The 25,827-nt window shown below is 39.2% G+C and overlaps 1 protein-coding gene across 2 annotated transcripts in view; it reads right to left on the reverse strand.

Annotated features, from left to right (window-relative positions):
• Positions 1–948: 948 nt before the first annotated feature.
• Positions 949–25,827, reverse strand: part of ltbp3 (latent transforming growth factor beta binding protein 3) — a 39,432-nt gene continuing 14,553 nt past the window's right edge. The window contains exons 2-29 of one of the 2 annotated variants that reach the window (XM_074671648.1): positions 21,070–21,330; positions 20,769–20,932; positions 20,545–20,650; positions 17,451–17,537; positions 17,184–17,300; positions 16,931–17,086; positions 16,344–16,451; positions 16,241–16,251; positions 16,101–16,176; positions 15,857–15,934; positions 12,999–13,127; positions 10,838–10,969; positions 10,620–10,748; positions 10,353–10,472; positions 9,890–10,012; positions 9,618–9,740; positions 9,299–9,418; positions 8,647–8,775; positions 8,195–8,365; positions 7,855–7,935; positions 6,917–7,045; positions 6,651–6,788; positions 6,418–6,558; positions 4,335–4,463; positions 2,475–2,636; positions 2,283–2,372; positions 2,045–2,173; positions 949–1,905 (exon numbers count right to left, since the gene is read on the reverse strand). In XM_074671648.1, the coding sequence (XP_074527749.1) occupies positions 1,754–1,905; positions 2,045–2,173; positions 2,283–2,372; positions 2,475–2,636; positions 4,335–4,463; positions 6,418–6,558; positions 6,651–6,788; positions 6,917–7,045; positions 7,855–7,935; positions 8,195–8,365; positions 8,647–8,775; positions 9,299–9,418; positions 9,618–9,740; positions 9,890–10,012; positions 10,353–10,472; positions 10,620–10,748; positions 10,838–10,969; positions 12,999–13,127; positions 15,857–15,934; positions 16,101–16,176; positions 16,241–16,251; positions 16,344–16,451; positions 16,931–17,086; positions 17,184–17,300; positions 17,451–17,537; positions 20,545–20,650; positions 20,769–20,932; positions 21,070–21,330 (3,491 nt within the window). In that variant the 3' untranslated portion in view covers positions 949–1,753. The remainder of the gene's footprint in view (positions 1,906–2,044; positions 2,174–2,282; positions 2,373–2,474; positions 2,637–4,334; positions 4,464–6,417; positions 6,559–6,650; positions 6,789–6,916; positions 7,046–7,854; positions 7,936–8,194; positions 8,366–8,646; positions 8,776–9,298; positions 9,419–9,617; positions 9,741–9,889; positions 10,013–10,352; positions 10,473–10,619; positions 10,749–10,837; positions 10,970–12,998; positions 13,128–15,856; positions 15,935–16,100; positions 16,177–16,240; positions 16,252–16,343; positions 16,452–16,930; positions 17,087–17,183; positions 17,301–17,450; positions 17,538–20,544; positions 20,651–20,768; positions 20,933–21,069; positions 21,331–25,827) is intronic. The other variant, XM_074671649.1, reaches the window with a different exon arrangement.

Here is a 25,827-nt window from a genome sequence, read left to right on the forward strand (position 1 = left end):
CAGCATCCGTCCATGCTTTTTTTTTCCAAGATCCAGCAATGACTTTGGACTTTTAAACTCAAAGGGGTTTTGATTCTGACCCTAAATCTTTCTTTTGGAAACTAGGGATCTAAGTAATCAATGGGTCAGCGCTTTCATATGTGTGATGGTGACATGGTGCTGTAAAAACGTAGGAAACATACGGTGGTTTGGCTTTGGTTGTTTGAGTAGTGCCAGCTCATGGCTTCAGACTTTTGAATAATGGTTACATGTTTCTAGTTACAGTAAACATTGTGGCGATGACCCTTCAAAATGAAAACATGACCAGCTGTGACAGAGTGAGGAGCCAATCAGCCAATCAATTTCGTGTAAACACTTTGAAAACTTATTTGGTGACCCATAAAAAGTCTCTGGCGACCCACCTTTGGGTCAGAACCCAGACTTTGGGAATGACTGATTTAGAGTGTTCAGTTAACCTGATGAGCATGTTTCTGGACTGTGGGAGGAAGCCAGAGTACTCTGAGAGAACCCACGCATGCACAGGGAGAACATGCAAACTTCACACAGAAAGGCCCATTGGACATGCTGGGAATTGAATTGGTAACCTTCTTGCTGTGAGGCTGCAGCATTAACTGTTGCGCCATTGTGCAGCCCTGTACAGACTTTACTTTATGTTATAATTATTATTATTTTCAAAGTATTTCATGTTTCTTTTGATTTCTGTCTGTTTTTGAAGCACTTTGGGCTGCATGCTTGGATGTATGAAAGGTGCAATAAGTAAATTAAAGCTTCTTAGCAGGCTTGCTTGAAGAGCTAAACTGAAAAGGACCCAGTGGTACTGCTCTGTATTACTCAGACTGACTCTGAATGTGGCAAAACTTTTTAATAAGTCTGAGAAAAACAAACTTCTGACTAAAAGAAAACAAATGCTCCAGTGGTTGACATCTTTTTCTTTTTATTAAACTCTTCTTTCCTCAAGAGCATCTTTGGTTTTCCAAAATACTTTAATGCAGCAATTGTGTCAAGAGATGTCAAACTTTGTTGGTTTTGCCGGATAAGCTAAATCAAGCAAATATTCCCACTATATTCTTTGTTAAGTGCATGACCTCTTTTTCTAGCTTACAGTCCACTTCGGTGCACATGTCAAATTATACAAAAACTTCAGGAGTGTCATATTTTACATTAACAAATAAACAAGGAGAGGACAGGGATCATTCTCAAAGAAACTCTTAATCCATCAGACAATCTGTACAATAACACAAAAGAACAATCTGTAGTGAGAAAAAAACTTCAATTTAGTAATAAACATGAAAGAACGCAGACAAAGGGGGAATGTAAAGGGGAACAGGATAATGTTTCAGAGTTCTCACGTTAACATTAAATGGTCTGATGTGGACAAAAAGGATACCAGACAGATCTTTGGATCAATTTAAAAACAAAAAGTTATCGCAATAGGGTGTTCAAGGAAAATAAAACACAGAATTTCACGATTTAACCTTAACAAACCTGTTAAAGAAACAATAGCTACAAAAAATGTTTAACAAAAACGAATTGAACTGGATTGATTAAGTCTTTAAATGTAAAAAGGGGGAGCAGATGGAGGTGATGATATGTTTGTGTTAGCCAGTGCTATGATGTGGCTGCTGATGAGTGTTCCTGCTTTAGAAGAACACACACAGTCTCATGTTTGTACAATGAGACAGAACTGTATGTACAGACGTGGTTGGGTCAGTCTTGTACTGAAGTAAGGGATAAATTGATAGACACACAGAGGTTACCGAGTCCTGCGACGGACACATATGTTTGGCCTGCGTGTGGCCATAAAGCCGTGTTTGCAGTAGCAGTTGTATGAGCCGGCAGTGTTCACACAGCGAGCGTTTTTACATGGACTCACACGAGCTCCTGGTTCTGCACACTCATCAATGTCTGGGGAAAAAAAGATTAGATTTAAATACACAGGCACTCAGTAGTTTGTCCACATAGACAGCACATTTATAAACCTTATGTTAGTGCATTCACCTCATAGGTGCATAAAAAAATAACAAAACAACTGTTAAATACAAACCTATACAGCGGGTGCGAGAGTGGTCCAGCCTAAAGCCTGTGTTACATTCACACATGGTGCCAAGGTACGAGCGAACACAGCGGCCATTTGCGCAGCTGCATTCATCTGAATCCTCTTCTGAACTGTCACCTTTTGTAGTTAACAGGCAAGGAGAAAGAGAGACAAATAAAAGAAAAATCAGTCAAGGGGGGAGTAGATGTGTGAGCCAGATTACTCATAAAGATGGTGTCAGTTTTACCTGGGTTGTAGTTCGCAAAAGCTGCCAGGAAATCCTGCTCCCCATCAGACTCGGTCTCTAGATGCATCTCACAAAGACGACTGAACATCTCTGAACGCAAACAAAAAAGGCTTTTAACTCTTGGGCAAAAAAAAAGAAAAGAGCCGTTCTCTATCAAAGTGTAGAACAAAGTCATATCTTTCATTGTGTCACCTGAGTGTCTGGGTGGACAGGTGTTACATTCGGGTCCCCAGCCACGACCATAGTGACAGCAACACTCTGAGTAGGTCACCACTATGTCATTCATGGGCTGGCTGCAGATCAAACCCTCGTCAACCTGCAGGAAACACACATCCTTGTGGGCTGCAGTGCGATCTGTGAAGAAAGAGAATAAAATACAAAAATATAGAAGTACATCCCAAAATAGAAACACTCCTGGATTTACACTATGGTTCCTTACATTTGTGCTACAGTCCAGAGTTTTGATTCAAAAAGTCACAATCACTACGTTCTGAGCTCTGGGATTAGTATAAGGTTGAGTGAGCAGGTGGAAGAAGTGCACACATGACTGTTACAGCTACATCATCCTGTATGGCTGCTAAGCTCAAGGGGGTGGGTCTTTGAGGTTGTCCTGTGCTCAGGAGCATTGTAGCGACCTTGTAGGCTGAGTTCAGAGTTGCAAAAATGAACTTTCATCCAAAGTCTGGAGGAGGATGCATCAGAACAAAGCAGCGTGAGCTGGTCATGGAGAAAAGCACTTTGGCCAGCCAAAAGAAGCTACGAACAGGTGGGGGCGATTTCCCTCGCTTTTAGCTTGGGCAGCCATGTGCTAATCTCTCCCAGGAGCCTGAGACTAGGTATGTTGACAGTCCCATCAGAAATATTTAGTATCTTCTTAAGACCCAGTGTCCACATATGTGGACATTACTTTTCTGCCTCTCAGACCCATGAAACTTCATTTTTTTAAACTTAGACCTATTAGCCACATTTAGGGACACTGCCCACATCATATTTTGGTGATATCACAACATTACACCTATTTTAGTGAAAAAACCCCTAATGTATTTGAGTACAACAACACAAATAACAACTAACAAATAGAGAGGTTATTATACATATTAGGTCTTACTTATCCCAAATAGCAAGGTGAATTAAAAATGCACACCATACAAAAGCTTTATGTTTAACTCCAGCTCAAAAGCTCAAAATGGGTCTTAAGAGGTTGAGAAGATCTGTGACTTCTGATCAAGATATTATTGAAGGCATTGTGAGATTCTGAAAATTAAACTGATGAAGCTTTTAAATTTTAAGCTGCCGGCTTATGAAAAACACTTTTAGCTTTCATTTAGAATCATGTGACAATTTCTTTAATATAGATAAATCAGCTTCGGACAAAAACTACATAGATCAAGGCGAAGTAGCTGATTAGTACTCAAGCAAAACTCCTACCCTAAATCTATTTTATGTCTGCGTATAGTGGAGAATAGTTGTAGTTTGATGACAGAATGTATCAGCACACTGTGTAATATTTCTCATAGTAATACAGACAGGTCGTGCAGTTGGTAAAATAGATTCTGTATTACGTATTTCCATTGTAAGGAACAAATACAGTATTATAAAAAACTCAAAGACCCTACCAAATATTGCGTGTGAATCAAAAGTACATTGTCATTGTACACTGAATTAATAAAAAGGTATTTTACACAGTATTTAAGTTCCAGCTATTGTCACTTTAAAAGATGTGTAACCTTAAGATGTGTTTTGATTAACAAAGAGAGAAGCTGTAAAAACAACTGTATTGAACTAATGATTAAGAGCTTTTGTAGAGTGTTATTTGCAAATAATGGTCCATAATCACATAAGGTGTACAATATGAAAATTACCACATGTGAGTTCAGTCAAGTTTCTATCTTCTTTAAGAGTGTAAGAAGTAATATGGTATAACACAAAGCCTATACATGCCAGTTGAGACATGTAGTGACAACAGAAAGCAACATGAGCGGCAGATGTTGACTTGGCCAAAACTCATTTTAAATGGTCATGCTCAGAGGAGCTGACGTTAATTATACCCACCGTCATAGACGCACTGCTTCAGCGCTGCACTGAAGGTGAGGGGAGGGTCGCAAAAACAGTGAAAGGAGCCGGGCGTGTTTTCACACCTCCCATTCTTACAGTACGAGAGGTCCTGGCACTCATTCACATCTGCAAAGGGCACCACAGACACTGGTTACAGTATGAACATCTGCTTGGAGCCAACTTTTTACACTACAAGAGAGCATTCAGCGCAGTCCATTTTTTGGTTAAGATGGGAATCAAAAGTGATATTTGTCCACCCAGTTAATGTCCTTGCTTTCTGTTTATGTGTTTACCATGAATAGTGAGCTTTGGTCATGCATCAAACATGCAATCACACTGCAACATCTGCATAAAGTTATAGAATAAAACAAATATTCTTGCATCTCAAAATAATGTTCACAGGCAGTTTGCAGAGAAGATGATACGATACATGGAAGATTATAGTAGGGATGCACCGATCCTGGTATCGGGTTCAAGCGCCAAGCCAGCCCCTCAAAGCTGGATTGGGTATCAGTGGGAAAGGATCAGTCCAAACTTGACACTAAGGCTAAACTATTATTTAGTCTACAAGGTCTGAATTTTACAATCAAATAGTCATTTTTGTAAATTCTGAAGCATTTTTTTCACCAAACGGCTGTTAAACATGTTAACACTTATAGTTTAAAAAATATTGACTTCAGTGATTCCATATGTGCTCGTTTTTGTCTTTTACTCAAAACATTACCAGACTCATCCCACAGTAGAGCATGCAGGTTGTCATTTAACAATGGTATCAGATCAGGATCGGTTGATACCCAAACCTCAGGTATCGGTATCAGGACCAGAAAAGTTGGATCGGTGCATCCCTAGGTTGTACTGTGGAAGCAGATTTACTTCTGTTGTTTTTCTTCCTGAAGCTCAATGAATGCATTTAAGTTTCAGGTGTTTATAGTATATCAGTCACATAAACTCTTGACAAACATGACTCATATAGAAAAGTGTAGAGGTGAAAAGAGCAAAGATATACATTTTGCTAAAATGTATTTATTGTTGACCACAAGTTAAAAATGTATCACTGTCTGAAGCAACAACACTGACATCTACTTTCATCAAACCCGGACTTTAGAGTTTTATGTTCAGATGTGTTCATAAAAAAAGTTAACAACCACACACTCATTGGGAGCCTTGTCAAACATGTTAGCCCTGATGGTGGAAGTATTTTGAGTATTTTGAGTACTGTGTATGATTTGTACCTCGAGTTCCACATCACTGCTTTTTAAAATGGTTCTTCATGGTCACTCTGTTCTCACTTTTTTCAGCCTAAGTCAGAACATTCTTCTTCATTAATTCAAGCAGAAACAGCCTTCAGGTTTTATGTAAGATTAAACCAGCTGCTCTGTTTTTAATGAAATCATTTTATTACTATTTAGATGTGGCATTTTAATGTAAGGGCTGAAGCTGCAATTTAACCACCAAAACTTTATGGTAACAAAGTTAACCAATGTAATTCTTCAAAATACCTCCTGAATATTTCATATCAGGGCTACGAGACATCTATAAGGGAGGATAAAAATTCAAGTTCTCAGATGGTGACTTTAAACAATACAGGAAATGAATACATTTTTTGCCTTATCTAGTTTGCCTGATTAAGGTGAAGCTGATAGTATTTCTTCACACACCCTGCCCCTACCAGCAGCCTTTTTATATTAAATTTTGTGAACTTTTAAAATTGCTACTCTGTAATTAAACTCCTCAAAGTAAACCTATCCTCAACTGAAACCTGTTACATCATTGCATGCTCTCATTATTTAAACACCTCTGATTGAAATCCAAAAAATTATTGAACGCAAAGTGTTTAATCTATCCGCTAAATATGATGACATCATCACCTGCTGACCTTTGCTTTTGTGTGTGGGTTTGTTTCATAAAAAGATGCCGACTTAAAAGTTAGTAAGATTAAACACCCAACTTGGCACATAAATCTGATATCTCCTATATACCAGCTCCCTAATCAGCTGACACTTTATTTCTTTGCTTTATTCCAGTATGAACTGCTGTTTCCACCACTGCCTTGTTGCTCTGAATGGGCGTCTGTACTCACCAGCCTGCTCTTCAGGTGTCACACAGCTGTTACGATCAATGGCCAGGGTCCAGGGTGGAGAGCAGATACAGTAGTACGACCCTGGTGTGTCCACACAGTGTCCGTGCTTACAGTTTTCTGGGTCCTCACACTCATTCACGTCTGTGGAACAGAGCGATGAGCTGAAGGCTTAAGACCAGGAAGCATACACATAGATTACCCTGTCAAGGTCATGCAGGAATTGTTTTACCCACCTGCTTTTGTTGTTATCACACACTTTTTCTTGTTGGAGTCTGGAGACCAGGGTGCATTGCAGTTGCAGAAGAAGGAGCCTTCAGTATTGACGCACCGACCGTTGGTGCATAGGGACTCATCGTGGCATTCATTCACATCTGAGGGGCGACGAGAATTCATAAGGAACATCATGTATCCATCGTTAAGTTTTTAAAACAAAAAGTTTACAGGATACCTCACAAAAATACTTGTGGAGACATTTAATGGTTTGAATGGGAGCACTTGCCAATGCACTCGAGGAGGTTGGTGTCATAGTAGAAGCCCTGCTGACAGTAGCACTCGTAGCCTGGCAGTGTGTTCTCACAGCGACCTTTCTTGCAGATTTCATCAGCAAACAGAGAGCACTCATCGATATCTGTGAAAAAGAAGTCTCCTGAGTAACAGACTACAGAAGAGTTCATTACAGCATCTAGTATGGTTTACAAACTACTCACAGCAAGTGACACACAATGGACCGACAACTTCTGTGTACCATACAAACATTGAACTATGATGATCTTCAATCATATGTTTTAAAGGAATACTTCATTTTTTTTGCATTTGTAGAACTATCACATCACTTTGCATTCCAGGCAGGTATCCATATACAGTAGTTACCCCCACCAAGGAGGTTATGTTTTTGGGAGAGTTGGTCTGTTTGTTTGTCTGTGAACAACATAACTCAAAAAGTGACGAACGGATCTTCATAAAATTTTCAGGAAATGTTCAAAATGAAATAATGAAGAAGTGATTAATTTTTGGAAGTGATCCGGATCACCGTCTGGATCTAGGAATTTTTTGAAGGATTCTTTATCATTGTGAGATAGGCCCATTTTCACCATATGTGTATATAACTCCACCATAAATGGTCAGATTACTTTGCAAAACAATACAAGACAAGGTCACGATAATTTCTGTCGGATGTAAAAGTATGATCCAGATCCTGGCAATAATCTGGATACTAAGAACCGGAATATGAAATGTGTGCTGGGTCATCATAATTTTCAACACTGTCAGGTAAAACATTATTGTTCAAACCTGCAACTAACACCAAATTGTAGCAGACAGTCTGCTGAAAGGGAGTATAACATTAAAGTAGGACTAAAGTGTTGTGTGACAATCACAGTATGCTTGGTGGAGGTCTGCGCTCGCTGAGTGCTTTTCTAGTTTTGAAGCAATATCTACCATGGTAGGCAGGCAGGCTGTACATGAGTCCTTCATCATAGTAGAGACCCTGTCCGTTTGGACATAGGTAGTGGAACTCAGCTGTGAGGAGACAAGACAAACTTTTGTTAAACAGTTCATGCGGTATACAGTAAACACAAAACATGATACAGTAATCAATATTTAGTAAAAAGGCACCACTAAAAAGTCACAATCTCTCTGATAGAGTTAGTTTGATCACAGACTGTTGCACATGTTCTGTGCTGTGTTAGTTCTGGGTGTTTACTGGATCTGCAAACAACAGGTTGTTCTGCTGCTTTTTTCACCAAGTACATGTTTAGCTCAAATCTTGTGAGCGTACCTGAGTGTGAGACAGGACAGGGGTAGATCTCGCAGTGATCTCCCCATCCCACGCCAATGGAGCAGCAGCACTCCTGCTTGGTGACGTTGGTGGCGAGGACACTGTCACAGAACACAGTGTCATCCAAGTTCAGGTAGCACTCCTTCTTCTCATCGGTCTGCACTCGAACTGCTGCTCAGGGAAAGAGAGAGAAGAAAGTGGAAAAAACTGATCCGAAAAGAATGAGTGAGCCAGACTAGACCTCAAATGGGTGTGCCAGGCTGGCATTTCTTTAATTTCAATGCTCTAAATTGATGGTAATTGTCAGGCTTTCAGTGTCTCCAGTTTGGTTTGCGTTTGAAGTTAAATGTTTCGGGTTTTAGGACATACAGGGATTAAATGTTCAGTCTTGGGTAAAGCTCTCGGATAAAAGTGGCTTCACAGTAAAGCAGAAGGAATCACAGCAGGCTTACCCTCGCAGCTGTGTTTGTCCTCTGAGAGGACGTAACCGTGATTGCAGACGCACAAATAGGAGCCCGGTCTGTTCTCACAAGAGCCGTAGGGCTGGCAGAGATTTCTGTCCTCAGCACATTCGTCTATGTCTGGAAGGGAAATCACACATGACGTTGGTAGGTATCTATTTCAGTCCAAAACTATTCAAGTTGCAAGCCCACTGATCTGGTTATTTTTTAAATAGATAATTAACAAACACAGTTATCATCACGACTTTACTACTGAGATTAACCCTGCTGGGAAACGTGTTGGTATTTCTTTGTGTAAATGATGATGTAAAACACAGATAATTTATGAGTTCAAAGCAGAATTAACTTTTCTTCAGTGGCTGATATTTTAAATTCTGAGACTTTGAACACCTTTAATTTGATTAAAAAAATATATATATACATATTAAAACCTTGGAGGATATTTTAAGCAAAAATTGTGTTTAAAGGCGAAGTAAAACCAGATTTCTTATTCTTTAAAAGTAACTGTTAAAAAAAATACAACCTGAAACACATTTGATCATTTGGTCTCCTGCATACATGTTTATTTCTAATAACTACTAAAACTGGTTCAGAATGAAAGAAAAGCTTATCATTTTCTGGTACTTGTATCATGTTGACTGACCTTGGCACCTCCTGCCTCCAACCAGCGTGTAGCCTTTCTGGCACTCGCAGTGGTATGAGCCCATGCTATTGATACAGCGGCCGCGCTGACAGTTTGATGGTCTCTCACACTCATTTATATCTGAAGGGAAGGAAACAAAAACAATGTTGGAATGTGAAGCATGTGGTGAGCTGTTTCGACAGTCGTTAATGACCTGATAGATGCACTTCAGTTGGGAAATCCATTGCTGTAAGTTATCAAGTGACCAGGACATGTCAGTAGAGCTTCTAAGTAACACATGAGAGTGATTAAAGTACAGATCCAGTGGAATGATTCCTGCCTTCACAGTGGCTGCCTTCCTGCGTGCGCTGGTATCCTGGGTAGCACTGGCACCGGAAGGATCCCTCTGTATTTAGGCAGTGACCGTAAGCACACAGCCGGTGGTCCTCACACTCATCAATGTCTGTTTAGAGAAACAGACAGACAAATATGTTAATTAGGAAAACTGTATGGTTTTCTGATGACAATATTAGCACTTTCTGATCATTCCACTCCAAAATGATAAGTTTATTCTAATCAATGATTTATACAAATTATGTTCGCTTTACTTACCGCTGCAGCCTTTGCTGTCTGAATTTGGGAGGAAGCCCTCGTTGCAAAGGCAGCGGTAAGTACCAGGGAGGTTTTCACAGCGCCCGTTAGGACAGATTCCAGGCTTCTGACACTCATTAATGTCTGATGAAACAGGGATGAGACCAGGAGAAATTATTCAACACTGATGCAAGGAGATGTTTACGACATTTGCCTTAGTTGACCTGCTGGGCTCAACAACAAACTAGTGGCTGGTTTTAGAAGATTAATGTAATAAGGCCAGCTGCTGTACAAACAGACGCACATAACTATTTGTGATCTACATTATCTAAGTCAGGAAAAATGATTAAGGTTACTCTAGGTTACTTGTTTAAGAATTTCTAGCACAATAACAAATCAGTGCTGCAAAAACAAACACACAACAAAATATGAGATAAAAAGTGAACAAGTGATAAATTTGGTTGCATGTCACGGTTGCACTCACCATAGCAGGTGCCAGAACGAGCCTCGTGACCAGGCAGGCAGGGTACACACTCATATGAGCCTGGTGTGTTCTCACACTGCTCATTGGGACACGTGTCAGGACTCAAACACTCATTTATGTCTGGAATGAGTGAGGAGAGCTTTTACCTTACTTTTATCTACGAACACAACCCACAAACTAAAGCATGTTATTGAAGCACAGGCATAATGAGTATTCTGTCATCGGGAAACTGTGTGTGTTACATTTTAACAGCCAGTGTCTTTGTACCTTCGCAGGCTGGATGACGATGTGACTTGCTCCTGAAGCCGCTGTGACATTCACATTTATATGAGCCGGGGAGGTTCAAACACTGGCCTCCGACACCGCAGATGTCCGGCTTTGAGCACTCATTCACATCTGCAACACAGAGAGGAGCAGAGCCGGTGCAGAATCAGAAAACTTTAAGGAAACACACAAACATTTAGAAATGTTTCACCTTGACTTACCTACGCACTTGAGTCTGCCGTGTTGCACCATGTGTTTATAACCCTGACGACAGTGGCATTTGTAGCCTCCCTCTGTGTTGATGCAATGTCCTCTGCCATGGCCACAAGGTTCTGACTCACATTCATTATTATCTGGAGAACAGGCGAGAGGAGACAGAGAGACACAGTGACAATATTATGAAGCATTGTTTAATATTGAAGATAAACAACAGAGGTTCATAAAGTTCAGAGGACACAGAGGTCTGATTCCAGGAAAAAAATAGTTTCTCAATTTTTAGTTGTAATGATAATATGAGTCGGAGTTGTAGAGACATTGCTTTTTACTTTTAAATGGTTCATAATCAGCTGAAAAATACTACAGAGGATAAGGGAAACTGAAATCAAAATTTTGAGTGGTTGGGTCATTAAAAAATATTCTTCATTTCTGGAAATTTTTACTTTAAATGTACATAAAAGAAAACACCATCTTTAGTGGCTTTACACTTCTTTAGTAAAAAACTGCTCACTGGGGCAATAACCAAAACAAAAGTGAAATAACATATTCTATATTAATTATTGTCAATGGGCTACAAGGATGCGGAAAATATTTTCATTTTTTAATCTTGAACCTTTTTGGACTAATAAATGCATATTGAAATTTCAAATGAAGACTATTGTAATGATTGTAATAGATAAATAGCGACTCCTTCGTGTTTGTATTTATACCCTTAATTCTACAATACCCTCTAAAACTGCTGTAACCGTGCAAATCTTAAAAAACCCTGAAGGGGAACATTCATGTGGGTTAATCTGACTTGAGGACATCCAGTACCTATCTCTTTGCTGATCTTGTTCTGTTCATTTTTGAGTACTTTTTAAATTTGACTCTTGTTGTCTTTCAACAGTTTAAACTGTCACTAGCTCTGAATCTTAGTCAAGGAAATGTAACTTTGTCACTCTGTCTGACACCCACTGCGTGGCGGCAGTTTCAGACATTAAAATAACAATAAAGCCAAGAAGTTCAAGAACAATCCTTCATTTCACAGAATGCAACAATTTGATAAATTTAACATACTTGGATTACAATTGCAGGAAAACATTTTTTTTCAAGTTGGCTTTTACTTTGTGACTGTATTTGAATACATTTGGTTAAAGTTTGTTACAGTTAGGTGAGATTAGCTTAGAGACAACCCTGACTGCATCAGTTGATAGGTGAGCTTCCTCTCCAGTTCTCCAGCAGCTTCTCAACTTGGGCTGAGACCACTGGTCCTCTGCAGCTCACATGCTTTTTTCATGTTATTGATAGGTACCTTGTAGGGCTGGGACAATATACTATTCTTGCAATTTGATTCAACTGCAATTTTGGGCGTGCCGATTTGATTTAAATCGTGATTCTTCAATGTCGACGATTTTTGGGAATTTAAGTTTGCTTATTTAAAACCGGACCAAGTGAAAAAGTTAAATGATGATGACGCCACAAACTATATCAGGAGCCATATTTTCCCATAGAATGCACATCACATGAGTCAGAGAGAAATTTTTCACCCTCTGCTGGAGGAAAGTGGTAACTTTTTTCCCAAGCTAGAATTTGAAAAATAAAAAATGATTTTTTTGACATAGAATCTCAATATTGATATTTTCAATGTATGAATGATGTATTGATTTTTCTTTCTTTCTTTTTTTTTTTTACCACCCCAGTACCTTGTACAGATCCACTTAGAAAAAATAAAACTGTTCATTCAAATTGGTGCTTGTGCATAATTAAATTGAACTCCTTCTCAAATAATATCATTTGGATAATTTTCCAATTTTCTTTAATTTTTCTGATAGCTGAAATCTCATATCTATTCACCTTGATTGGTTTGATATCACATGTGAATGGGCCTTAAAGGTCAAGATACAAATGATGAGGGTCAGACAGCAATCTTGGAGACTTTCTTGACATTCTACATCATTCTTGTATTATTATTTTTCTAATCTTTAAAAGGTACTGGATACATGTTTTTTGCAGCACATTCTGTGAACCTAAAGCAGCAGGTGGTGAGTAGGTTTTCCTGGAACTAGAGAAAGCTGTATTTGCCAGAAGAGGACACCCACTCATGCATGAGAAACTTCAGGAGAAATTTCTTCTCACCATCCGTCAGCGCTCCATCCCTGCACTGACTCTACCAATGTCTCTTACCCTCACAGATGTTCCTCATGGGGTTGAGACGGTAGCCGGGGTGACAGTGACAGATGTGGCCGTTTGGGCTGTTCTCACACTCTCCATGACCACAAATGTTCCTGCTTTGCTTGCATTCATCTGTCTCAGCTTCAAAGAGGGAAAAGAGAGTGGACCAGCATCATATGCTGTATATATACATGCACATATATACACGGTAGATTCACACATGTATGTACATAGATATATATTAACGCTATGGTTTAACATATATGTATGTATAGAGCTGGTTTCAAGAAGCCTTGAGGATAGGTTGAGATTGAAAATACGAGTGATACATCTTCAGATTCAGATATGGATGTTTTTCTTCCCCATGTTTATGAGCTATTATTTATTATTTTGCTAATGAAAATTTGGAGGAAAGTTTGTAATGAAGAATAACCTTTGACTTTCCTCTCTTTTTATGGCTAGACGTAAATAAATAAAAAGAAAAAAAAATCCTATCCAGACTTAGGGATGGGAATTGATAAGATTTTGTCAATACCGATGCCATTATCGTTTCTGCTTATCGATCTGATTTTTTATCCACTCCCTTATCAATTCCTGTTGTAAATTTTCTTGGTACAAAAAGTAGCTTTACAGGTTTTCTGTGTCAACAACATTTAATTGAGTTAATACTGTAAGTAGATAAAATGTAAAATGTGGTCCCTGAGTCTGGATATTTCTGGGCATAATTATACAGAAAGAGGTAAAAATTACTCACAATGTGACGTTAATGTACTGTGTTGTAATATATTAATAATCTAAGTAGGCCATCTAGTGTCTCAAAGTGGTTATAGCAATGGTTTAAGTTGTTTGGAAGCTTTCTGTAGTTATGAAGTCAGCCATGAGCCTTTCAATTGCCTGTTAGCTTTTTACATTTGAAATTCTCAGTATTTTTTACAGAGAGTTGATGTGATATGTTTCTGTGATGAAAGTTGAAATTCTTTTCTGACGCTGAAGTTATATTGATGTATGCTAACTGCTAGCATATCAATGCAGTTTCCCATATAGGTTAGTATCAAGCTTTCGCTGTTTTGTTATTTGGGTAAATAAGGTGATTTATGCCATTTCTAATGTACTGAATATGAATCTCCTGTGAGAGAGTAATAAACATTTCTTTATGAAGTCAGTCCTTCAGTAAAACTTCAAGCTGAAAATCCTGAATTAGAGTTTTCTTGGGAAACGTTATCTAACTGCTGAGCTAAGATGGCTGCAGCAGACTAGTTGACGTAAGGCCAGGCAGCTCCAGCACAATGTAAAGAATTGATAAGGGGATCGTTAAGCACAAAGGCTAAAGATATCGATGGATTGAAACATTTCTTTTTGATTCTCAACAGGAACAGGTTTTTTGATTCCCATCCCTATCCAGACTTAATATGAATGACGTCAGGATTATTCAGAAAAAGCAGTAGTGTTGGATTAAAGACTTAAAGAAAAAACAACAACGGGGAAAATAACGATAAGGATTTAAAAGGGGTCAAATAAAGAGTTCAGATGATGTGCAAAACTTATGAAAGGTGATTAAAGCAACTTTTTACACAACCCCTTAGTTTTAAGGGGATTTTGTTGTACTTGCAAAGCTCCCCACTCTTCACTTAATTTTAATTAAATAACAAATGTGACAAAACAATTTGGATGATGTAGGAAACAGATCAACAGCTTATTTCTCTAACTTTTTTCTATAGCCTTTTAAAATTACATCCATGCTTATCCTTGTTTGCTGTAACTTGTGTGAATTGTAATAAGTTAAAGTCGAAAAAACTCATCTCACTTTTTTGAACTGTATACTTCACAACAGAATACTTGAAAAAAAAAAAGTGACAGTGGATGAAAGGTTTCACAAACCAAAGTCAGAATAAGAAAGAGGTAAAAAGCAGAGGAGAAAAAGCAGTGGTTTCTGACATTACCAAGATAAGACTGGTCTTTGTATCAGTGCTTATCGTTGTAATAACTTTGCACATTCTTTTTATAGAAGCTTGAAGATAATAGCACATTTGGCAAGCTAAAGCAACACTTTCTTCCATAAAAGAGTCTGAACAAAGCCTTGGGGCTGGTTCATGCTTCATGGTTGAAAGCAGACAACATGCAAAATCTCCAAAACTGTCATTACAGCTCAGATGGAAGCAAACAATGAGATACACGTTCAGTTGTAAGTGGCTCCATTACTTTATCAATTCCCCTAGTTTCTTCAATTATCTCATTTTCAAGCTATCATTGATAAATCTTTTTATATGGGAAATGTCAACATGTCACTTTGAAGGAAGGACACAACGCTCACCACAACATCTACACAGGAAAAATCTGAAATCCTATCAAGTGTTTTTGTCTTATTTTCAGAAGAAAATGTCATTTTAGACTTGATATGAGCCACATTCACCTGACTAGTCCAGAAAAATGTCAAAAATAAGATCTAAATTGCTTTTAAAAAGTTTGAAGAAATGATTAGCCATGACACAAGAAAAAGTTGTTGTAAGACACTCTAGTTTTAAACATTTATTTTGAAAATGTATCTTGTTTTTTTTTACTTGTTACAGGCAATTTAGACCTCATTTTTGTCTTTCAACAACTTGAAATAAGACATTTTTCTGCACTGATCAGTTGCATGTGGCTCATATCAAGCATAATAAGACAATTTTTACTTAAAATAAGACAAAACACTTGATAAGATTTCAGATTTTTTGCAGTGTACTCTTTCAGGGGAATTTGGAGAGCCTGCTTTTTCCAGTTCTGAAGTGAAGGAAACATGAACCAGCCCTAAAGTAAGATAACTTTTTATATGCTCAATGCATAATGAATGTCTGATGTTTGAGTCAGTTTAAAGTTTGCAGAAAACTCACGCAAGACTTTAGTCTGTGTTTCGAAGGGGTCATTGCCCGGGGTCAATCTGACGATTGTTGGAGGGGTGGGTTTAACAACTGTGGATCCAACAGGGGAGAGATGAAGTGGACAGACTTTAGAAATATGTGAAATGTTGGTCTTTAGTCCTATTTTTGTTGTCTTCACTGCACATATGGAGAACATTTATCTTATTTTCAGTTTGTGCTACAGTGAAACCAGAACTAGGGAAAGAAGGGAGTTTACCCGGCACACGAAGACTGCTGGTGCTGGTTGGAGCAGTCGTCATCTCTGGACGCCTCTCCTGGTTGGAAGACACAGCCTGATTTCACAACAGCAGAATAACCACATGTAATGGCTAAATCAAAAACAGGGCGATGTCTTACCGGCTTTGGTTCTGAGGAAAAAAAAGAGATGGAGGGGTATTACTCACCTGATTCATACAAAAAATAAGTAACGGAAATGAGTGATGAAGTATCAAGGACTCACCTTTCTTTTCAGGCCTGTGGGGGAAGATGATGGAAGGGAAGGCCAAAGTCTCCCTGGAGGTTTGAAGGGAGTAGCCTTTCCCTGCTGGGCAGATCTTATTGAAGGCCACTGAGCAGCACATGGAAAAGAAGAGAGAGTTAATCCATGTTTTTCAGAATCACAAATTGGGCAAATTACATGCAGGCAGTGAAGTCTCTTTATCCCTTCCAGCATTTTATAAAATCCGTATTTTGTTGATTGCAAACAGAAAAGATCACTTTCATGAGTATTTCGTGTGATTGTGGAACATAAAAGCAACCATGGAGATTAAAATCTTGGAGGATGGAATCTGGTTTATTGCTCAATCTCGTTGCAATGCGGTTACAAGAGAAACCTATTGAGTAATGAGAAGCAAAACACTTTCAAGACTTTGTTTTCATTTCATGTTTTAGGTCAATTCTGCTGTAATCTTTCAGGAAAAAGTCTCAGGTTAAAAGTTTTAATGTCGTGTAGTATCAAAACGTGATATATAAACAACAAGGTGCTTCATGTGTTTTAACTAAAGAGGATCTCATTTACCTCCAACTGAAAGCACGTTTTCCACTCACCTGTGCCCACCTGAGGACATCTTTCACAGTTGCGGCCCCAGGCTTTCCCCACGGTGCAGCAGCACGTCACTTGTGTGACGTGACTTGGCAGCGCATGCTGACAGCCCGTTGATTCAGACGCCGTCAAGAAGCACTGAGCCTGCTCAGCTGGAGACTCTGGTTGAGGAGGAACAGGAGTCCCACTTTATAATACATAAACATCAGTTTAATTTAAGAGAAAGAAAGAAAACCCCAGACAGGTCTTTTGACTCACCGACACATCGATTCCTGTCCAGCACCAAACCTGGCTTGCAGGAACATTTAAAGCTGCCCAGTGTGTTAAGACAGTCTCCGTTCTGACAGACGCCTTGCATTGAGCATTCATTGATGTCTTCATGATCAAAAGGAAGAATGTATAATCAAAAGGTAATATAACACAGTCACAAATCAGAACTATTCAGAAGCAAGTGATATATATATATTTTTTTAATCAGAGCTTTTGGCTTCACCCCTGTTAGAAGTAACTGTAGGCCTGTGTTACCTTGACAGTGAGTGCTGTTAAATCTTTTATAGCCTTGTGGACATGTGGAGCCGTAGTCCTCCACAATGGTGTGCTTAACTGATGCATCTGAAAAACAGAAGACAGTAAAGTACAGACGGGAGGATGAGAAAATTTGGACATTTACAGAAAAAAAGGGTGGAAACAAAATAGAAATGTTTTACCCACTGGTGACAGTTGAAATTTGAATATTTTTTATGGCAGCAGAATTTCAACTTCTGTGTTCAAGAAAAAGTAAAAACTGAAGTTTTCACTTAAGGGTTTTGTCCATTATCTCAGACCATCTACAAGACTTTTTAAAAAAGACATCACACAAACTTCAAAGATGCTGGTTATAGTTTAGCAGCTGTTTATATTTGGTGCAGCTGGCAACCTGGTGCTCTAAGACATGTCCATGATGTGTAACGTCAGTAATTCCTTGTTAGCTATGTCCTGCCAGTTATCTACCAAGCAGAGTTCACGTAACCTCACTTTTCATTTTATTGATAGACTCTCAAGTTTGAACAGACCACTGCAGAATAACTGCTGACTGTGGGTTGGAATGAACATTATCACACACAGTTTAGTCTCTGTGTTATAGGTCTGTTATACAGCCCGTGCTAAAGGCTAATTAGCCTTTAGCTCGGGCTGTGTCACTCTCCTGTTTAGTTTTCCCCTGCTCTTCTGTCCTTTTTCTGTCTGACAGTTAGGCTCCAGTGTCGACTTTCATTACAAAATTAAGCATGGAAACGCACGTTTTTAACAGAGAAGATCACTTTTAAACTCCTCACAGCCCCTTTAAGAAGTAAACTTTGTTGTTTGCAGGCAGAGTGTGAAAGGAGAACCCTGATACAGTTCATTTACCCTTCAGAGAGCATGTATTGCTCTGCACCTACTCCAGACCAGGCTTTGACACAATTACAAACTGCTTTTGGTACAATCTAACAACATTTTTATGACTTGTTTTAAATGCCAACAAGACAAAATCAGCACCCTTGATGGGATGCAGATTGAACTTGTATCTCACCACACAAACACCTTGGCAACACATTTTAAAGAAACTCTTCACTCCTCACATTCAGCAACTTGTAAAAAAATAAAACTAAAGTTGGGCTTTAATTTTAGAATGGGGTCCTGCATTTTTTTGAAGGCAAAAAAATCTAACAGTGATGTTTTGTATTTGCACACTCTGGGTATGTGTATCATAAGGCTTTGAGGTTCATCACTACTTTCAAAACACCACTCATCACTGCTTGCTCTATTCTTGTGTAGAGCTGTTGTCATGCAGACTGGAGCAGTTTTATCTCTTCATTTGTTAGTGTTTCTTAGGTCTGCTTCCCTCTTATCTCCTCAACTACATTGTTCAGAAAAATACAGGATCTTATAATCTTTGTTCACAAGATCTTAAATCACTCTGTTTCAAAGGGTCAGGACTGATCTTTTTTTTGGGGGGGGGGGGGGGGGGGCTTTCAAGTTTGCTGCTCTCTCTAGCTGGAGTGACCTACAGAGACTTGAAACTTGTGATCTTTGTCCAATGGACATTTTTAATTGGATTCTGATTGATTTGGGGGCAGACACATCTTTCTGCGGGTGTTTTGTCTGTTGGTCTGATGTAAAATGTTTTGAATCCTGGAAGTAGTTGTTCTGTGTACTTGTTTTTTTGAGTGTGATATTTGTACTCCTGTCTCCTGTAATCATGTAACTGTGCCGCAGCCTGTGTTAGCCAGGGCTCTCTTTGGAAAGATGTTTTACTCTGAATGAATCTCTTCCTGGTTAAATTAAAGGTAAAATAGCTGGCAGCCAGTTGGCTTAGCTAAGCATGGAAACAGAAAGGGAAGCACGTCTAGCCTGACCCAGCAACGGTGACAAACTCCATCTACCATCCCTGCAGCTTAAAAAAAAATGTATATTTTTATTTATTATAGGTCCAGCAAAAAATGATCTAATGTTGCCAAAGCTAGGATAAATGTTTCCAAGCGAACATAAGGTTAAATGGCAACTACTTATTTGCTATACAGATTACCCTGAAATCTTTCTTCTCATCCAATTATTCACTCTTAACATAAACAAGCATATTTCCAAAACATAAAAATAGACACTGCATAACATTTCGGCTCAATTTGGGGGTCAAGCTCTGTCTTCTTTGCTTTTCTTCATTTTTTAATAGCACTTTTTATAGGGCCTTTGATGAAGAGTAGCTTGCTTTGCATGAGCTCACAGCACAGCATTATTCATGTTCCTATTAGTTCTCTCCATGAGCCTTGAACTTCTTAGCGGGAAAGGTATTCATCTTTCCGTGAGGGAGTTACATGTTTGGAAGTTTTATTAAAGAGCTGTGGGAAGACTGTACTCACATGACTATTTTGAAAGCAGGATACCAGCTTACTATTGCCATTTTCATTAAAGAAAGAAGCTTATTAAATGGATTCGAGTATAACAAAACTGACAGCACTCTGGGCAGCAATCCAGTTATATAAAGACTAACCAGATGTACAGTATCAGGTTTTGTCAAAGGCTGCATTGTCTGAGTCAGAACCAGGAGATGGAATAATAGCAGAGTGGAAAAAACGTGAGTAGCCAAGATTTTCTTGAAACTGGATCTTGAGCAATGTGATGACAGTCCAGCACTGGGCAGGCTCATTGGAACATACTTAAGAGGAGGGTTATTTTCCACATTCTCTCTTTCTGTCTCACTGTCTGTGTGTAATTCCCGTAATTTCTTCCATTTTCAAGCTGTTCGCAGACTCCACACCCCACCTCACCACTCACTTTCATGAACACATTTTTATAGAGATGCAAAGTGATTGTTTTTATTCAAGGTCTTCATTTCATAAGCTGGAGGCCATCAATTACTGGGAATGTTTGACATTTTGGGCTCAGTAAACAATAATTTATCCTCAGGAACACAAAAGAGGAAACTTGTTGGAAAAGAAATCTAGAAGGGTCTATTTTTAGAAAATAGCTTGGTGCCTTTTTACAATTGAGTTAAAAATAAAGACGGTGAAACAGATGATGGCTTCAACAAAGCTGGAAAACATCAGAACTACATCTGAAAGTGTCACATGTAGAGCCAAAGAGAAACTTTAAATACACTCACTTGGTAGTTTGGGGCACTGATAGCACTTGTTTTGCCCCCATGAATTCCCCACACTGCCGCAACAATCCTCCTGATTGGTAAGAACAGGAAGCGGGGTGCTTGCACACTGAAGCAAGGAAAGATAAGGAGGAGTCATCCATCAAAGGAAACATCAAAACAAAAACTTTCAGGGTTGTCCATCAATTTAGTAAGTTTTGACAAAAAAAGGGGGAAGAAAGTCTTACAGCTTGTTTTGGTGTGGTTTCCTGGAAGCAGCGCCCCTTTGGTTTGTGTCCTGGGGGGATCGGACGTGGCCCCATCTTGAGGGGAGGTTTGACATCTGATTGGTCGAAAGGTTGAATGACTACCGAGGTGTCTGGCGAGTGGTGAACACGTAAATTTACCTGCACTGAAAATTAAGAAAAGGAAGACTTAAAAAAATTCAAAAGTCTGTTGTTTCCTGGTTTCGAGTCTTTTTCCACACCATTCAGAACTAAACGAGAAATCAAATACGATCTGGAGTTAACTGTAGTGTATGATAGATACCTTCAGATGAAAAAGGGAGGGTGAAAACTGAGTGTGTTTGTGTCAGCTGTGTACGCCCTATGCCTGATTGCTCCACGATTTTCATGCCGTCTGGTTTCAAAGCAATGGGGTAGACGGGCGACTCGTTGCCTCGTGCTGCCTGAGCTTGTTGTGTCTGCGGGAGTGGAAACTGGCAGAGCCGACCGGTGAAGCCAGGAGGGCACAGGCAGTGCTTCCTCGAGCTGCATACTCCTCCATTCAAGCACGTCAGGGGACACACAACTGCAGACAGAGAGGGGGAGGGAGAGGTGTTATACAGGGACTTCCACAGGTCAACAGTTCAGAGCTCTGAGGAAACAACAGAGGAAGAAATCACACTTAATGAGCAACTACATAGGTAGATCTTAAACAAAAATTTTGTACAAGAAAATGCCAGATACCAAAAGATTTCTGTCCATGAGTCTGTAATTTCTCATTTTGGATCTACTTTATAAAAAGGGGGGTGGGGTGATGTGATAATCGAGTGAACCTGAAGTTTGTGGGCCTCATAAAATATTCCCTTGAACTGCACCAGTTTCAGCTTCACAGATGAACGGGCCATTCAGCCAGTCAGGAGCAGTGTTTAAATGGAAGAAAAAACAGGTGAAGTCATTGATCTATTTAACAGCTTTATCCAGACATATGGGAAAGATCTTGAAAAGTATGGGAAAGCTGCAAGCTGGAGAGAGGTTCACAGCACATACAGTATCTGCTGAAGTTTTACTGGCTCTCCCATTGTGTTTATTTTAAGTCCTGTATGTCTCAAATTCCCACAATAGAACAATCAGAGGAAAGAAAGAGAGAAAGAGAGAGCAGAGCTGTGTGGAAAGCTGTAGGCGAGAAATAAATGCAGGGGGAAGACTGAAAAACATCTAAAAACAAACATTACTACTACAAGTAAGATTACATCTGACAGCAGAGCAGGGGAAACTGTAAATGTTAAGTTCGTTGAGCCATTATCCAAGAGGTTCAGCCCAACAACTAAAAATGTGTTCAGATATCTTACTTCCCCTGTATGTTTGTACACATGCCCAAAGCTTTTTTTTGTTATTTGATCTAATCCATGAAATCTGCTAATCTAAAGTTCAAGAGATATTTTTGTCGGCACAGAGAAAATAAAAAATGGTGCCCAAAATCTCTGTATACTGGACACTCATTTCAGTGTCACTGCTGTCGAGAGTTGGCTACTTAATATAAAAGGTACTGTAACGAATTTCATGTTTGTGTCTATTTGGCGCCCCCTGTGGACAAAGTGATTGTTTATGTATAAGTAAAAAAAAAATCTCACCCTGCTGTTTATCAACGATCGAATGTATGCCACACATGAAATATTTTTTGAGGAGAAAGTAAAATGTTTTTGTTTCTACAATATGTCATCAACTGTCAGGTCTGATGCATCGTTGTGTTCACATGGCTCTGCACAGAAACACCCATAACACTAAATAAATGAGAAGTCCTGAAGTTGTCTTTCTTAACCCCTTACTGCCTGAATTAATTAACAATTGCAAAAATAGATTGTTTTATGTGTCTTTGCATTCTTACAGATGTTAAATTAAGTTGAATGAAGCACATCGGCTATAGCGGCCATATTGGTAGTGGCAAGGGCTTTGCCTACAGCCATAGGGTGCCAGCCGTCACGTGATATCCTCTGAACGGCCGCGTTAGAAAAAAATTCACCCCCAGTACAGTGGGTGCTGGTAGTAAAATTAGCAACTCAAACAGGAGACGTTTTTTGAACCAGGCTGTAAATAGGTTAATTTCTGCCTTGAAAACGGCTTTTTTTGGCTTGTTGTGTATGTCACTTCCGCTACCTCTGGAGCCAGCTCAAGCGAACACTCGAGAAACACCAGATTTTAGCACTTCCGCATTGTCTTATATTCTTAGACTGGAGGTTGCCGCTTGATAGGGACACAAGAAGTCCCCCCCCCGACCTGACATAGACATAGTGGATCTGATACAATCTTTGGTATGTGCAGAATACAAATCAATAGATCAAAATGAGATACAAGGGTCATCTCAGCTGCCTCAAGACCTGACATGGTCGCAAATTTGCAACAACAGGCATCAAGGGGTTAAGGCTCTGTCATGCACAGATTTCCCAAGAAATAGTTACCAGATCACTAACAATGAAAGTACTTCTGAGTCACAGTTCTTAATTTGATTTAAAAAAAAGACTAGGGCTGACCAAGAGTTGAGAGATTTGTGCTTGTTATGGCACCATTTTAATTCAGTACTCAGTCCTATAATTTTCCTAAAAGCACTATATCCAAGATAACACATTATTCAATTTTATACCAGGACTTTTATCAAGTTGAAGCAATATTGTCTGTAACTGTGGTTTCTCAGTGATTATTTTCCATCTCTCAGTAACCTGAGGCATTATGTAATCAGAACCCTTTTTTAGTGTACTCAACACAACACTATTGTTGTCTCTTAGTGCACATACAGTACCTTCCTTTCTCTGACTCCACATGATCTGATAATTGTGCAAACTGTAATCCAGGGCTTACACCATGTTTTTGACTGTTTGAATAATAAAAATCTGACAGGACTTCTGTTTCCCCTTCTATATATACTTAAAAATTAAAAAGCAACAACTTCTTACTGCTCGAAGCAACATCAGCCTTAACAATCAGACACAAAAACTCACAGACCCACACAAAAGAACCTGAAAGTCAATTAGGGAGGAGATGATGAGAGGAGGAGAAGCACACATGGAAGTAATTAGTAGCGTGGACCGCCAGGGCTGGGTGTAATAAAGGGACTAGATCACTTTAAACATAGTGGGGACGTCCTCGCACAGTGAAAGTTAGACAGAAAAGTTAACAATGAAACAGGGACAATGTTTTAATCTGAACAGAAATGTATTCTTCAGAAAAAGCCCTTCTCTTCTGAACACATAATGACGTTGGTCTTGATCCACTTAGACTAGGTGCAAGCAGCAACATGAAGAGTGAAGCTGAGACATGGCAGTAAAAATATGAAGTCTGTAAAGGACAAAAGGCTGGACTTTGTCAGACTAGCTCTGACATAAGCACTCCAGTTTCCATGGTTCACATTTCAACTCCGTGCTGAATTTAGAAAGAAAGGAAAGTGGGAATGATGTGGGGGCTGAAGATTAGGATTGCAGACACAGAAAGTAGTGCTTTCCAAATGTGATTACACAATCCAAGCCCACAGAGACCAGGAGAGACCACATAGCACAGGGAAAGTCTGCAGAGAGGCTTGGAAGGTGTCTGAAAGGAACCAGCTCCTTGATGCAGTATGGACAGGGTCAAAGCCTCGCTAATGAACACAGAGGAGAGGATTCAGGTTTCATGAGTGGGGATCATTAGAGTAAGATCTGTTGTGAAATGAACCCAGTGGGGTGCTGCGCAACACGCAGTGCAAAGTACAACACTCAGCTGCAACTGCCAGATCTCCTCAGTCGACAACCATTAAAATGACCAAGTCCAGTAGCTCTGCTCTGAGCGTCTGCTGATGCACTTTCCTGCCTGTGTGGAAAGTTGACATTCTCCACTCAAACTGTGCATCTCACTCTGAATGTCTTGTAACATGAGGTCGAGGTTTATAGCAGCACTACAAACTGAGTCTGTACTTCACTGTGACTAAAATAACACATCAATAAACACAGACGCACAAATGTTAGAACAATTAAAAGTAATTTTATGTAACAGGATCAGTCTAATTATGCCCATTTCCTGATCTTCTTAATCTTAACCTGATCAAATGGATGAAATTGGCACAAAATATACTGACACTGAACAATCTCATACGCCCACTCATGCCTGTTTGTTGTGTGACTGCCCATTTCAACCATGAACACCCAGTTTTATCCATCTTAAGGGTTGATCAGGAAAGACACATAAAAGAAGGTTTTGCTCTGGAGCCGATTCAGTCATAATACCAAGAAAAGTTTGATTTCAATGGAAGTGAAGTGTCTTCTTAATATCTCAATGCTGTTTGTTTATATGTATAACAGTGAAGTTGTGGGTTTGTCTGAGAGCTATGTGCAAAGTGAGATTGCAGCTCCCTGAATCCTATTACTTACACAACATTATTTATTAAGTCTTTGATTTATATTAGATTTTCAAATGCCAAATTTAGTTAGATCTAAGAGGTTTACATGCATCAAGAGCAACAACAGGCAACTGATCAGAAGTTGGAGTGAAAACAGTTGTTATTTCAGTTCATATTTTTCTTCTGACTACTTTTTTGCTGGGCTTTGGGTATCGACTGATACTGATCCAATACCAGTGTTCGCTCAGAGAGCGCAGACCTCCACCGAGCATATTGTGATTCTCACACAACACTTTAGTCCTACTTTAATGTTATACTCCCTTTCAGCAGACTGTCTGCTACAATTTGTTGTTAATTGCAGGTTTGTATGATAATTTGTTACCTGACAGTGTTGAAAACTATGATGACCCAGTTCATATTTCATATTCCAGATCTTAGCATCCAGAATATTGCCAGGATCTGGATCATACTTTTACATCTGTCAGATATTATGGTGACCCTATCTTATATTATTTTGCAAAGCAATCCGACCATTTATAGTGGAGTTATATACACATATGGTGAAAGCAGCCCTATCTCACAATGATAAAGAATCCTCCAACAAAAATCCTGGATCCAGACGATGATCTAGATTGCCACCAAAATTGAATCACTTCTTCCTTAGCCAGTTTTGAACATCTCCTGAAAATTTCATCAAGATCTGTTTGTTACTTTTTGTTT

The sequence above is a fragment of the Halichoeres trimaculatus genome, unplaced genomic scaffold, assembly GCF_033239565.1.
Source record: "Halichoeres trimaculatus isolate MK-OKI-2021-1 unplaced genomic scaffold, fHalTri1.1 fHalTri1_scaffold_6, whole genome shotgun sequence".
Taxonomy (NCBI): domain Eukaryota; kingdom Metazoa; phylum Chordata; class Actinopteri; order Labriformes; family Labridae; genus Halichoeres; species Halichoeres trimaculatus.